Below are 15,883 nucleotides of genomic sequence, written 5' to 3' on the forward strand. Positions count from 1 at the left end.
AACAGCTTGTATTAAAATTGAAATTTTCAACAGAGACTTCTTCCATTAAAGAGCAGATAAACGAGTAAGTTACATACTTATTACAATAACCAAAGGATTATAGATGCCAATTTTGTACTGTTATTATTTTTTCAATTGCTTTAAATAAGTGTTGTTTGTTTTTTATTGTTACCGAATAGGTAGTCATGTGTAAGAAAATTCAATATTTCTCAAGTTGTTAATACACTGAAAGTTGATTATGTAAGTGGATTAAAACATTTCTGAAAGGAAACCCATTTAAAATTGTATCCCGGAGTTTAACATGCCGTGTAAGAAGGAATCTGCACCTGCTATTGTTGTTCCTACTGTTTGTCTTACTCTTGGTTCTTTTTACTATTACTCACAATAAATTGAAATTTTTGCACAGACACAGGGAAATAAATGTACCACTTTGTTTTCTATGTATAGATATAGCAAATCGAAAATCCTTTTGTTTAAAGATAAAAGTTTAATTTTACTATAACGCAATGAATTTATCACATAAAAAGTAAGCAGTCACCTCCTTGTATGGCAAAAGACCGCAGAGCCTTTGCTTGCGTTAAATGAGTCTTTGCTTGGGTAGGAACACCCTGAGTTTTAGCAAATAATGTCCAAAACAATTTAGGAATGCCATGGCATTTGGTTAGTTTGGCCTTTCGGACGGATTAATATAATTTCGCCTAAAAAACAACTGGTCTAAGTAGCAAGTGGTCTAAGAAGCAGCTGGTCTAAGTAGCAACTGGTCTAAGCAGCAAGTGGTCTAAGAAGCAACTGATACATTGTTGAAGATGTTTATGGGCGGTGGTGCTCTTGCTCGTTTGCCATCCAGTCGAATAAAAAAAAACTGATCTAAGCAGCAAGTGGTCTGGTCTAAATAGTAAGTGGTCTAAGAAGCAAGTGGTCTAAGAAGCAAGTGGTCTAAGAAGCAAGTGGTCTAAGAAGCAAGTGGTCTAAGAAGCAAGTGGTCTAAGAAGCAAGTGACATATTTACTGTCATTGGCCGCCATTAACGAACGCAAAAGGAGACGATAGTGCAAGCACTGCTACAGTTCTGTTATTTTGTCATTCAATGCCCCAATTTATCAGACTAATTGAATTAAACAAATGAGAAACAGATTAATAAAATAACTTTACATAAATTCTGTATCCGACCCAAGTTAGCTCATAATTACTGAAGTTCGGAACAAAGTACAGCGCTGCGGTGGATATATTGGCCCCTTAATATGATGGGGAATTTAATGTTCTTGTTCAGGGTTACGGTACAATAACAACCTTAAGGTGGTTTCTCATTACTTAGCATTACGATGTTATGGCGTGAAATACAATATCACTTAGCTTAGACAGTTTACGACAGGACATGGTAACGCGCTCCTCTTCTACAAAATATGACAGACATTGACCACATTGGTCATGCATGACAAATGTACTCGTTCATTGACCATTGTATGCGTGTTTTGTATCTTAGGATGTTTTTTTTTGGTATTACTTTGTGGCATGTAACTTTAAATTGTGTATATTATGTGCTAGCCGTTACCCACGACGCTACGCAATTTTCCGGAATAAAAACTATCCTTTGGCCTTTTTCGAGACTCAAACTAATCCGTATATTGAATTTCATCTAAATCAGTTCTGTGGTTTAGATGTGATGAAGTAACAAACAAACAAACAGGCTTACAAACTTCGCATTTATAATGTTAGCGAGATGTGTGCTCTATATGTGTACGTCGTCTAAGAAAAAAAATAGTGCAAAGGTAAGCCCTATAATAACCGTCCAAAGTGTTTTCTCGTTTATCATATAACGGGGTGATTATTTTTAGTTTCATTCATAAAAACCCGCTCCTTTCACACAGACCCCGAAGCGATGAATTGATAATTGACATATTCTAGTATGATAATCCATCTATAGACAAAACTTAATTACTATTATCAATTTGGTTAAGTAAATAGTATTTCTCAAAAGAAGTTGCGTACTCCGACAAGCGTATTTTTCAACTCTTCAATGTCATTGTACCAAGCATTATCCCATTCATCTACCCTGTTTACACTTTAGTACAAAACACACGGATTAGAATTCAAATCGCGTCGTGAACAGGGCCTTTTAAGGCCAAATAGGCCCCCTACGTCGCAGGTGCTCCCCCAACCCTACCTCGCTAATTGTCTGTTGTTTATGCAAACAAATTGATGTTACGCATAAGTTGCGCACGGCTTAACGACTGGCTCCAGTGTTATGTAGGCCTGAGACGAGTTTGAACAAGTTTTATGGAGGCGTAGCGTTGGAAATATAGGTATGCAACTGACTGGTTTACTTCACTTTTTATGTAATTGGACAGACTAATCGCACATTTTGAATAAAATTGAATGAAAATGAAACTGACACAATTCAATCATGTACTTTTTGTTTTTTACAAAACATATTTTTTTTTTCGTAATGTGAATTATTTGAACTGTGTCGATTTCATTTTAAAGATGCGTAATGTAGAAGCAAAAGGGCTTTAGTTTTTGAGAATTAGTCGAATTATTTGAAGTATTTTTAACCTTTTAACTCTACAATAAGTAATTAATTTCTAACTCTGCTCTCGTAATTTGTACTTTCTCAGTTGCGCTTTGCCGAAATGAAACTGACAGAAAAACGGCCAGTATTAAATTATTTCAACAGAAAGTACGCAATTATTGTCTTGCTAAAACATTTAATCGGCGTATGCTGCATTCGTAACATTAAGACTGGGCACTGTGAAAAAAAAAATGGAAAAACTTGCTCTAAATTAGGTAATGTAGTGTAATCGATTCTACTCTCGATTCAATACAAACTACTTTCACGTTTTCAGTTATTTAATTAACGTTTGTACATAGTTTTCATGTTATTTATCTTGATATGTTATTACTTTCCGCATTTATTCTAATATAAGTTTTTTTTTAATTTAATTTTGAATACAATCTTTTTCCCTGCTTGTATTTTTATTGAAGTTGTACTTGCATTGACATTCAAACTACATTTCCGTGCTAAATTTCAAATCGATGCCATTAACCGTTGAGGAGTTGCGTCCTGCGGAGACGATCCTGGTCAGGCTATCAGGATCTCAATACCAGATTATTGCATTGTTACCAGATTTACATAAGTATGCCAAATATCAAATCAATCAGACCACAGGAAGTATGGTCAAACTTGACTTGCAAGAATTGACCCGCACATACATACCGCACCTTTGCGACAAAACTGTGACATCTGGTAATATCGCAACTTTGGAGATAGTACAGTTTTGCCGCAAAGAAGCGATACGGTCAAGGACTTTAAATCAGGAGCCACTAAGGAACCATTTCACAGTAAACGTCGTAGTGACATCGCATTAATTAACAAGGAAAATCGTAATAACTTTTCCTTTGATAAGGTTCCATGGTAGCTTCTGCATGAAATCTTGTAAAAAATTATATTGTAACGGATAACTCAACACTCAACTGCTGCGACTGGGTTTCGTCGGGCAGTCGCGTGAGCAGAGCGGTGGCTCGTAGTGTGCGTGTTGCAGCAGCCACCGAGTCACGTGCTCCTGAGAAGAAGGACTACAAAATAGCCCGAAACATGTCGTGCTAAACTCGGTTTAAGACGTGAGTTATCCGTTACAATATCATTTAATATGAGTGAGTCTCACGGTAGTTTCATGTTCAAAATATTGTAAAAGTTGGGGCAGGTCGCTATTAGATTGTAAAAGTGCACGTCGGTGGCGAAGGTTCGATAATGGCCATGCATCGGTAATAGCAATCGATGCAGGCGCGATGCAGTTTGCATTCCCTGTCACGTCCTGCGCCGCAGCATAATTCGCTAACTGCGACTGTTCTATCGTCTTCTATGCGAATAGAATATGTTTTTATTATTTGAGAATGTTTTATTCATCATCATCATCCCAGCCTATATACGTCCCACTGCAGGGCACAGGGTCCCCTCAGAATGAGAGGGCTTGGGCTGTAGTTCCCACGCGGGCCCAGTGCGAATTGGGAACTTCACACACACCATTGAATTGCTTCGCAGGCTTGTGCAGGTTACCTCACGATGTTTCCCTTAACCGTAAAGCTCGTGGTAAATTTCAAATGTAATTCCGCACATGAATTTCGAAAAACTCAGAGGTGCGAGCCGGGGTTTGAACCCACGATCCTCTGCTTGAGAGGCCATAGGTCAAACCACTCGGCCACCACGGCACGGAATGTTTTATTGCAGTCAGCGAATGATAGAGCACGACAACAAGCAGTGGGAAAAGTATGAGAGCACTGTGAGACCAAACTAAGATTTTACGTATGATTTTATGGAATGCAGTCGTTTAGGTTTGGTTAGATATCAACAATTCTTAAAAATATTCCGTTTCAGAAAAAGATCGCTTTATGACAAATGAAAATTACCGAAAGCGATACACGCCAATGGAATTCGGGCTATCAGTAAAAACTCAGGACTACTCTGGAGCAATCACTTCCTTCCATACCCTTTGCTTCAACCCTATTGAAAGACGAGATAATGTTACTTCTAATCCTCCGATGGATAGAACCATTGTCATGCTAGAGATCCGACCTATATATAAAAAAAAAAACTTGCAAATACTACTCGTTTTAGCGTGAAAGAATAACAACCAACCAATTAATATATCATAAAGGACTAGTTGGTTGCAGGCGAGATGGTAGCATACTCAGCGCGTGTAGCCACGAGATGCGGGTTCGAACTCTATTCGGCATGGCCAGTTTGATTTTTGTCTTTTTTAAATCTAAAAATTTTGATAGGTAATAAAAACAAAATAAATAATAATGCCAACAAATAGCAAAAGCATGTGACTATATGACGTACGTTAATCGCCACCTAAGAAAAGTAATATCCGCTAACATGTTCCGTGGAAAGTTGGAACTCGTTAGCAAGTCTTTATCGAAACTAAAGTTTTTCCGAGCTGTGAACTGTATGTGGGCAGCCGAAATGCTGATAAGGAAAAACTTAGCCCGCTACGTGAGCCCTTTGAGTCAAGTTGTTCATTGTGACCTCTCTTAGCGAGCTTTCGTTTATCGGTTTCATTCATTCCGATTTTAGGCAGTACAGGCGGTTAGGAAAATGTCTAGGATCGTGACTGGAATCCGAAACACTGTTTGGTTCATAAGGGGCACGATTTCTGTGAGATTTGACGCGGAGAAAGGTTTATCGTGATGTTTTCTAGATGTAAAAGAACAGTTTCGACATAATGAGTAAACAATAGTACCGAAAAGTCTTCTTTTTGGTTAGGGAATTTTTTTTGTTCAGTCTAGGACTTTAATTCATAAGTTACCATGGAACCATTTCACAGTAAACGTCAAAGTGACATCGCATAAATTAACAAGGAAAATCGTAATGACTTTTCCTTTGAAAAGGTTCCATGGTGGCTCATGAATTTAAGTCCCTGACCGTACATACATCAAAATTGAGATACTCATTATTCTTAGATAAAATGTTTTGACTCTGTATAGTAATAATGCCTATATTTAAATATTCAAATTTTCTAGCGATAGCAAATATCCCTCCCTCGGCACTTTTGATGAGTGTCGTATTGTGTTCATTAGTTGAAAATAATCCAGTTATTTTCAAACGATTACGTCAGTAACCGAATACTGGGAAACCTTAAAACAAATTTTTTCACACCTCTCCTTCAGAAAAGCTACTTTTCCTCCCTGACGAGAGGGAGCAAAGTGCAACTTTTCTGTTCAAAGCTTTTCTAAGTATTTTATTGCAAATGCCAATTTTTGAAGTTGATAATTGTTAAGCCACGCTATTTTCTATGCTGATTGTTTTTTTAATAATATTTAGAATATTTTTTTCAAGTTTCTCGGTGTGAAAAGTTGCATGAGTCACTAGGGAGCAAATTACTTATTTTCATCTTGGGCATTAACATAATACTTGAATCCCTCATTACGCTCAGGACTCTACTTAAGAATCCCTCGCTACGCTCAGGATTCTATTGTAGAATCCTTCCCTACATTCTGTATTCAATGTACGCCCTCGCCGTAAATACACCATTTTACTCCCTTGTGACACAAATAACTATTTTTGTGTGGTTGTAAAAAAGCAAAACCACTAATCTTGCCAGTTAACACTGATCAATGGGAGGTGAAACAGCCCCCTAACTAATTAATTTAATCACATGAGTAATGCTTTGTTTACTACCTTTTTTTTAAATTTCTTATGAAACTGTCATTTTGCTTCCATCACGCTAACTCGTTTCGTAACTCATTGTAAAAAGTTTCAAATCACGTAGAGAAAACATAAATTTTCAGAGAAAATGGTGTATATAAATTAATTATAAAACTTGAACTATTAATCATAATAGAAAGCTTGGCAGCCGTAAAATGACTTTTGATATCTCTGTTCTCTAGTTGCAGATGTACCTACCTAGTACATATTGGTTTTCCATTATATATTTATAGGAAAAGCTGACTCAATTAGCTTCAGTACCCATCTTACAGCCGTACATTTTTTTTTGTCATTTAAGAGCATTTATACCTGCTGAGCTGGCAACGTTGCATTTTTGTTAGTTTTTCTCGATTATTCCATAAAAATCAATAAAATTAAAAATGTGGTCTAATAGAACTGTTCTTAATATATAAGTTAATGTGTCTACTGCAATAATTATTATTCGTGATAGACTTTTATATTCTTAAAAAACGAACAAATGTTTATTTACGGTTTTTAAAGAATATAAAAGTCTATCACGAATAATCAAAAAACAAAACAAATATTCTTTATTGCACACCATAAAGCAGTACAAAACACTTACAGCCTTATTCATAAAAAATCCTTAATTGAGGTTTGATCGGTCTGTTACTTAGCAGACTGATTAAGCTTGTTAGACGGTTGTCAAGAAGTATGATTCATAAACGCTTGCTAGCAGTCTGCAAGTTGTTGAGCTGCTGATAGACGGATTAGACGCGTTATGTTGGCCACCTTGACAAATCAAAGACAAAAAATGGCCTAATCGATAATTTAAAAAAAAATTGACAGCAGTGACAGCAAATTACCAGGAAAAAAAAAAGCGATATGTTTGTTTTCCCGCCATTTCCGATCCGCATGTTTATGTTGTGCAAAAAGCCATAATTATGTTAATCATCCTTATTTTTTTTCATATTTATTGTTAATTTATTGTTGCTAATTTAGAGGATTTTTAAATACAAATTCCTGAAAATAAATTTTCCTGTTTTTTTTTAAATCTGCGTAGCCCTGCCTTCACTATAAATATCTTGGGTACCTATGGTTTTTTGCTCTAGTCAAAGTCAGCTGTTCAAACTTGTGGCGGCCATTTAGCGGTGACTTAGCAGAGAGATAAAGGAGGGTCTACGGTCCTCTAACTTTAGCAGAGCCTTGATCGACTGATTAGCGCTAACAGACGTTTATGAATCATGTTTTTTAGCATCGGGCCTTCAAGGAGCCTTCAAGGAGGCTCTAACTTTTTATGAATAAAGCTGTTATAATATAAACACTTAGATTGAGGGTAGACAATAGGCGGTCTTAATCATTGCAGTAGACACATTAAATTAGGTATATATTAAGAACAGTTCTAATAGATCAAATTTTTAATTTTCATTATTTTTTTATGGAATAATCGAGAAAAACTAACAACAATGCAACGTTGCCAGTTCAGCAGGTATTAACGCTCTTAACACTAAATAATAAAGTTTCTAATGAACACGATAATGTCACTCATTTAAGACAATCATTTGATTGATGTTTCGGGTGCCGTCGTATACACATTGAGTTCTAACTTTTTCCAATGGAAAACCATTACGCACTACATGTCATTGTGTATGTTTTTATTGGCACCGCGGTCGATTATGTCTCCGTTGGCGCGCAAACGTGCTACAAACTGACTCAAACTGCTCCGTAACCCATTACCGACGTCAGGTTAACCGCATTATCCATAACACGGCATAACAAACGAGGATCCGGATCATTGCGCGTTGCGGTTATAATTAATTACGCCATAATCTGAAGATGGTGACAGCTGTGGACCAAGGGCCGCACATACGTTTAAATTATTTAAACACGATACACAAGCATATTCAATTACTGTTTTACTAAAATGAACAAAGACATTTATGTTAATATCAAAATAGATAGGTTTTTAGAAATACGTTTGGCTGTTTGCCTTAAAACCACACTTTCTCAAGCGGAAAGGTTAAAAAAAAAAAACGAATCCGACACTTTTTGATTTCAACAATCATCCTAATTTATTGTAGGTTTTTAATAGTTATCTCTCTACATCTACGAATGGTGTTAGTAGTAACTTTTGTAATACCATTTTTAATCTAATCTTTAACTTTTGGTCAAAAAAATAGTTTCAACTCTTTAAGTAGCATAATTCACCAAAAAATTTACTACAAACTTTAAAGAAAGACATTAATATCACTGATGCTCTCGTGGGACATTTATTAAATTAAAATAGAATAAATGTCTGTTTGCGTATTATTTCTAAATGGATGCACATATTTTATTCGTTAAATTACATATGTAATTTTCAGGTTTGTATGTTCGTATAAAAATCGGATACAAAAAGTGTCCGAGACAGAAGTTACTTCCAGCGTAGATTTAGTGTAATGCGGGCGGCTAGCGATGTATTTTGTCTAATGCGGGCGGCAAGCGTATTTTGTCGTGTATGTATTTTGTCTAATGCTTCTACCCACCCGGTTAGCGATGTAAGTATTAAACTAAAAATTATTAAACGGCCCAACTCACGACTGTAAGCCAAAATCAGTCTACTAGTTTTGATTATCTTGGAAGAACGAAAACACAGACTGTTCTTGGCTTATAAACTTAAGTTAAGCCATTGAATAATTATTAGTCTTAAAAAATAGTTTAGCATAAGACGATAATGTCAAAAAAAAACTTTGGTTTTATTTAGGTATACTATTGTGTAGCTTAAGACATTCTGCATCAGATGGTATAAATAACTCCAGTGTTTTTTTTATATCGCCTTTTTTCCTTAAAGGGCAGCATTGCCTGTTGTTGTTGTTATAATATTTGCATTTAGCAACATTTTGGTTAGCCTTTGACGTCATCTGTATTTTTTTTCACGTATCTTTTCTTTTGACAATAAAAGAAAAAAAGTGTTCGTTATATTCTGATAATCTAACAGAAGGATTACTAAGATTTTTTTAGGACACTTGATTATAAACTCGCATCTCATACGAGGAAAAAAGTAAAAACAAGTGAACACTAATCTCAGTAATTATAAAAAACGCAAGCATAAATAATAACACAGTTAGGGTTGGCTAGATTTGTTCTGTATTAATAGAAGAATATTTTTTTATTTTTACCTTTGCCTGTTAAAATTTCACGAACAATGAAGTAATGTACAAGTATCCATTGTTATTTCACCTTTATCTTAAAACAACCAACAGTAATATTATAGACATAAACAATGCTTTTGGCAAACAAAAGAAATATCAACAAACTAAGTTTTCTGTTAACCATAATTAAAAATAATTTTATAAACGTAACATCTCTTTTAATTTCTGGTACAAAAGATTCAGTTATAACCGTAAAAAACTTATTTGCGATGGAAGCTAATTTTAACGGATACGGGGTACACATTATAATAATATGTAACTATTTTTGTCAATTGACAGGATTTTTGTCTATTTCACACAACGTAACTCAACATCCATACCCCGTACAAAAAAGTTGCAAAAACTAAAAGCAAAATAAAAATTAACAAAGAATGCAGAACAAATTAATCAACAAATGAATACTTTTGAGCGTTCTGTTTCCGTTGTAAGATTAAATAAATGTTATGTTTTGGTTATTAGACATTGTGATTATTATATTATTTGATGGTTATACTAAATATTTTTATACCCATAGATCATTATACGCAATTATCCCAAGCGTATGTTATATTGATAAGTTAAATGATATAAATTTAAAGGTACATTATATTATGAATATTATACGTTTTGTTATCAATTTATCATATTGTATTCTATTACTTACTCGAAAGCGTTAGACAATGAGGCTCCAGAATGCTCGAGCCATCAAATTTATATTTCTTTTGAATGAGCTGAAAAGTTGTCAAAAGTAGGTGTTTGAAAATATGTGAATAGGCGCATTCGAATTTTATAATATCCACAGGAAACACGAAAAAAAATCTATGTGTGACACGTGAGCAGATAATATTCTATAACTATGATTTATTATTATTTATAATGTTATTATTAGCGTTGCTTGGCATTACAATTTTTACCTATAACATTGATAATGATCTATTTTAAATATTTATATTAACATCTGGCCGGCTTGTCGCGTTTAATCGCATTTAAACTATTCGACCGCGCAAGTGTTGCCATACAAACAATAGTGATTAGTAGCTATACAATTTGATTTTAGGTGATGAAATTGCTTAATTTGTTATTTTTTTCCTCTTTTATATTTTTTAATTCATATTTAATTCATGCTGCCCTTTGAATTTCGTGACTGCGTATTAAGTTAAAGGTTATACTGAAAACCAGCGCTGCGGCTTGCTGTAGCAATACGCTGGTATGGACCTTTTTATTACAAGCTTTTATTTAGTTTCACCTGTCCCATTGTCTGTCTGTCTGTCTGTCTGTAATCAAATCTTGCAAGTTGAATTCGACCAACTTCCAGTAGTTGGATTGACTTGAAATTTGGTATAGGTACTTATGTAGATTGCGTGACAATACAATAATCTGGCAGTGATATCCTGAATGCTTTCGGTTTGCTTAAGTGGCTAAATAAGAAAAAAACAAGCTGAGATATGAGGTGCATAGGGGAAATTCGTGTCGGTACTGTTGACCATCAGTGGTGTAGCGGTATAGCACGCGGTACGGAATGCCGAGGACCTGGGTTCGATTCCCAGTGATGGTCTTATTTTTCTGGTTTTTCTGTGCATCTATATTTCAGTTTGTATTTTCAACTTGTATTAAAAATGTTTTTTTTTACCAATTAAACTGATCCGAAAGAAGTATCTTTCGGAACAATGTTTCTTTTCTGTTCTTTCTTCTTGTTTAATATTAATATATAAGATTATATAAGTTTGACTGTTTTTTTAGCTGTAATTTTTTGTTGTTGTGCCGAATTTTGGCAAATAAATTATTTTTTATTTTTCTTTCTTTATTATTTTCAGTCAGGTTTCGTGGTCAGTCAGTACAAAATTTCGATCTTTGTGTTAATTGTTAGTAGTAGATAGTAAGCCATCGTAAACTTACCCGCAGTACAAACATGTTTTAAGCTGTCATTGTGTACTCATCAAGGAAGTCACTGTGGGATTTATTGAGGAAAGGTTGTCTCGGATCGAGCTTACGTTGGTTTAACTAGCCTGCGTTGAAGTTAGTTTTATTATTATTACAATCTCTCTCTCTCTTCCTCGTTGTTTCACTCTTGACAGAGTGAATATTGTGAAAACATCAGAGCTTCAGTAGAGTTCTTCTATAGACGTCATCATATTTTCTGGCAGCTGAGAATTATCGACTTGCCTCTTCGCAGACTTAGATTGTGTTTGGTATAATGCCCTCTCCGTAGTAGTAAGAGATATTTTTCTTTGATGCACCTTTTTGATTCTCTTGTGCAGTTTCCTCTTTGCCGTTGTCAGCATTAATTCACCCGCGAGCGAGTTGCACGGAAAGTACTTCTTAACACTGTACACTTCACATGTTGATACTGCGCCCGTCTCTTGACCGTCCACTACATTGCCTTCTTGTATTTTAACGGCATAAATTTGACCATCATTATTATATTTGGTTACAGTAACGGTTTTGTTTATTTTTAACAGATTGATTTTTGATGTTGTTTCATTAGAAAAAGCTTCTACGCCGATGCTTTCAGTGCTCCTTTTGGTTCTTGATGGCTTGTAATTAAAATAGCTAACAATAACGTCGTTTTCTATTTCCTGTGTGTTTGGTTTGATTCTCGCCATATGAGTTTGTATTTTGTTAGCTTTTAGGGCCCTCTCCATGCAACTTATGCATTTAGTGCACATTAAATCAGTGAATACTGTTTGTAATTCTGACTGTGCAGACACCATTTGAGTATTTGGTTTGAGTAGAACCCTCATACGGGGAATAGTTTGGCCGAGCAGCTTTATGTCACTCATTATTACCTCGGACTTAAGGTCTGGATCAGCGCCTAAAAGCAAATAAGAAAAAATACTATTATTCACTGTTCAAAAGCCTACCGAAACGAGAAAAAAGGAAACCGGCTACGTACGGTCAAGGACTCATGAGCTTGAGCATGAGGATTCAGTCACCATGGAACCATTTCACAGTAAACGTCATAGTGACATCGCATTAATTAATAAGTAAAATTGTAATGTCGAAAATACAAACTGAGACATGGATGCACAGAAAAACCAGAAAAAGAGACCTGCTGCTGCTGCTGGTCTCTTTTTCTAGTTTTTCTGTGCATCCATGTCTCAGTTTGTATTTTCGATATGGTTTCACGGGATACCAGTAAAAGCAACAAATTTGGAGTTGAAATAAAAAATACAAAAAGACTCCAAAAAAACAATCATAAAATTGTAATGACTTTTCCTTTGAAAATGTACGATGGTGGCTCATGAATTAAAGTTCTTGACCGTACGATCAACTCCGAGATGAGACGGGATTTCATACAAAATTTTTGGGTATTTCATAATATAATATGTTTTAAACGGACGTATCTGTAAGTATCCAGTGTCAGCAGAGCCCTTGCTTCTAAGCAAAACGTACGTAGTGTGGGACCATGATTTAACTGACTTCAAAAAATAAGGGAATCTCAAAGATAAAATCTGATCTCTCTCTGAGATAGAATCTGAAGATGATGATATTGATATATAATGGTATTTATTACTAAAGTATATGAAAAAAACATTATCACCGAATTCCAAGTTCATAGGTCAATGAGAATTAAAAAAATCTTCTATAAACATTTTTGAAAACAAAGCAAATTTTGGTGGCTTATCATTAAACTTTATTCTCTGTATTTATTTCTATAATTATTATCATTATTTAAATTCATTACTAACATAGTTATAGGATGTCAATGTATGCTAACAAAACTATAGATTCTTTGTGGTCTAAAATAAAGATTTATTTATTATCATTCCTTTGTTTATTGTATTATTGAAAAAAAAAACAGTTTTTGTCTACTCGGTGAGTTCTAAATAAGGGTAGGTATATCATTATTGACGGAACATTTAAAAAAAAAATTTTGCGTCCTCCTAGCTGTATGCATGGGGATATACAGGCACGATTTTTAAACTAGTACCCACACCAAGATCGAGTACCTGTCATCTTGTGTGACAATTCATAGGATTTTTTTTACAAAATTGATCACAACTTATTATTTTTTATTCGACTCGATGGAAAACGAGCAAGTGGGTCTCCTGATGGTAAGAGATCACCACCGCCCATAAACATCTGCAACACTAGGGGTATTGCAGATGCGTTGCCTACCTAGAGGCCTAAGATGGGATACCTCAAGTGCCAGTAATTTCACCGGCTGTCTTACTCTCCACGCCGAAACAACAGTGCAAGCACTGCTGCTTCACGGCAGGATTAGCGAGCAAGATGGTGGTTGCAATCCGGGTGGACCTTGCACAAGGTCCTACCACCTGCACCACCTGCAGGTCCATTTAAAGACTTAGCTGGATTGGTTTGGCTAATCTGTGAGAATGACGACGGACGGACAGATGGACACGTAGTGGTAGTAATAAGGTTCCGTTTATCACCCTTCGGGTACGGAATCGTGAAAAAAACACAAATTCGAAAAAAGAGAGGTCTGAATAATAAAGTTGCGAGCCAAATGTAGGCATTATACATTGAATCTTTACATAAGGTCAATTGGTATATTTATTTATTATTAAGTCCGCAATATTTAAACTAACCACACCATGCAAATTGATGTATTGTTTTTATTAATGTGATATAAGATCCCACGTACTGTGTTAAAGGCGTATCCTCATTTTAATTTAAAAAAAACTCATGAAAAACCTTTACAAGTATGTTCATTGTTCAGCCTTACCACAGAATAAGTAATAGTTACAAGTAGCCTAACCCACACATGCGGTAAACATATTTTGAAAAAAAAAAATAGCTTAAATAAGTACAATAAACTCCTATATTCCATTTAAATTAAGACTAAATCGACTTTTTAGCTATAACTTAATAATGACCTTATTTTTTTAAAGACAGCTATCATTAAAACTACAAAAAGCCTTAGTTTTCTTAAAACCCAAGCAAGTTTGCCAAAGAGACGGCTTTAACCGTCCGCCAAACAGTACACACAAATGTTTTTACTACTAGCTATTTGTAAGGAAAATCAACTCTAATAGATCTCACCTAGGGTTCGTGGGAGGAGCACCACGAGCGCACACAACAAAAGAGAACTCATTAGTTCCATTTCCGTGGCCCTCGCTCAAGGTGTCTTCCCTTCTTGTAGCAGACAATCTTCTTATAAAAGTACGCTAACAAGCTTCGTTACAGCGCCGAGTTTAACAAACCCCTGCCCTGGCGACGCCCGCGACTGCAAGCGTTCTCAAGTACTCGTTCAGTTTAGCGCACAGTAACTGTCGTAAATGTCAACAAACTATAGGACCATAGTGGAACTCTGAACACCAACAAATTGTTCATTACTGCTCGCGACTCTTATAAAGGCTTCAGATTGTGATCCTTTTGGCTGCCGCTGTTCTAATGTGGCATTCAGAGGTAAACCCTCACTTATATAGTCGATGGCAAGTAAACGGAACGTGACGTGGTATGTTTACTCCGCATATCTGTTTACTCAGCGTGGCACAACCCTGCGTGACAATTGGCTGTTTACTTTACTCCAGTCTTGATGAGGCTATTGTGGCGGTTGTTGATAATATAGGTAACAAAGCCGGACAGTAGTATCCGCGTTACTCGCGACTCGCGACCTGTCTCCAAGAATCTACTTTTGATCCAGACGCTATTGAGAAAACACCGAAGTAAACATCTGATGAACACCACTCTATAGGTACAATGTATACGTAAATGCATACGCCTTGAAGAGGTAAGTCTCGTCTCGCTTAATATTCCCGATTTGAGAAAAACGTTTATGTTCATGTAAGCTCAAATAAAATTACCATAAAATATATGGAAAGTGTAGCCGAGCAAAAAAGCGGAGCAAACTTCTTTTTTGTAACTTATCTCGTTATTCACAATGATGTGACTTTTATGACGTAGTCGGACTTTTTGGCTATTTGTTCCCTAAAATTGTTCAGATGTGTTTTTATGTGTGCACTTCGACAACAGTTGAGTGCTTTAATTCTATTTAGTGCGAGGGGGTTCGACTTCTTCATTTTACGCAGTTGTAAATACTTTCGTTTCCGTGCCGTTTCATTCGTCTATTTATGTAGATGGCATGTCAGTAGGTTACAGAGTGTAGGATGAACTTTATCGTCAGGGAAAACGGCGAATGAGAGAAGGTTGAGTTTAGTATGTCTTCGGGTGCAATACGTTAGCTTGTAGTGTGACCCACTGCATTGCAACAAACCCCTTTTTTCCACTCCTCTCTATATTTGGCCAAATCTTGCTGGCTGGGCTGGCGGTCTAATCGTCACACCATTTATCTATATGTATGTCTACCATAATACAGTCGAGTTCATAAAATTGTGAGCAAAAATTTGATCAAAAATATCTGAACACGACAAGTTTTTGAACTCGACTGTCCCAACATATTATTACCTATTATTATTCTTTCCTATTAGGTCTGCCTCTGCTCCGGTGCCCGTGGCATGAAACCCAAAAAAAGCAACCGAGTATAATAAAAAAAAAAATATTATGAGCTATTTTACTATTGTAGCACACGAGCAAGCTGATCATCTGATGGGAAATGATCACCGCTGCCCATGAGTACCAACTACTCA

At 35.8% G+C, this 15,883-nt stretch overlaps 1 protein-coding gene across 1 annotated transcript; it reads right to left on the reverse strand.

Moving 5' to 3' along the window:
* Positions 1-9,278: 9,278 nt before the first annotated feature.
* On the reverse strand, positions 9,279-14,672 carry LOC141439613 (uncharacterized). Its single transcript, XM_074103904.1, has 2 exons — positions 14,337-14,672; positions 9,279-12,144 (listed from the first exon to the last, which is right to left on the reverse strand). The coding sequence occupies exons 1-2, from the start codon at positions 14,395-14,397 to the stop codon at positions 11,435-11,437; spliced, it is 771 nt and encodes a 256-aa protein (XP_073960005.1). The 5' UTR covers positions 14,398-14,672; the 3' UTR covers positions 9,279-11,434.
* Between the last annotated feature and the right edge of the window lie 1,211 nt (positions 14,673-15,883).

The sequence above is a fragment of the Choristoneura fumiferana genome, chromosome 21 (assembly GCF_025370935.1).
Source record: "Choristoneura fumiferana chromosome 21, NRCan_CFum_1, whole genome shotgun sequence".
In the NCBI taxonomy this organism is placed as follows: domain Eukaryota; kingdom Metazoa; phylum Arthropoda; class Insecta; order Lepidoptera; family Tortricidae; genus Choristoneura; species Choristoneura fumiferana.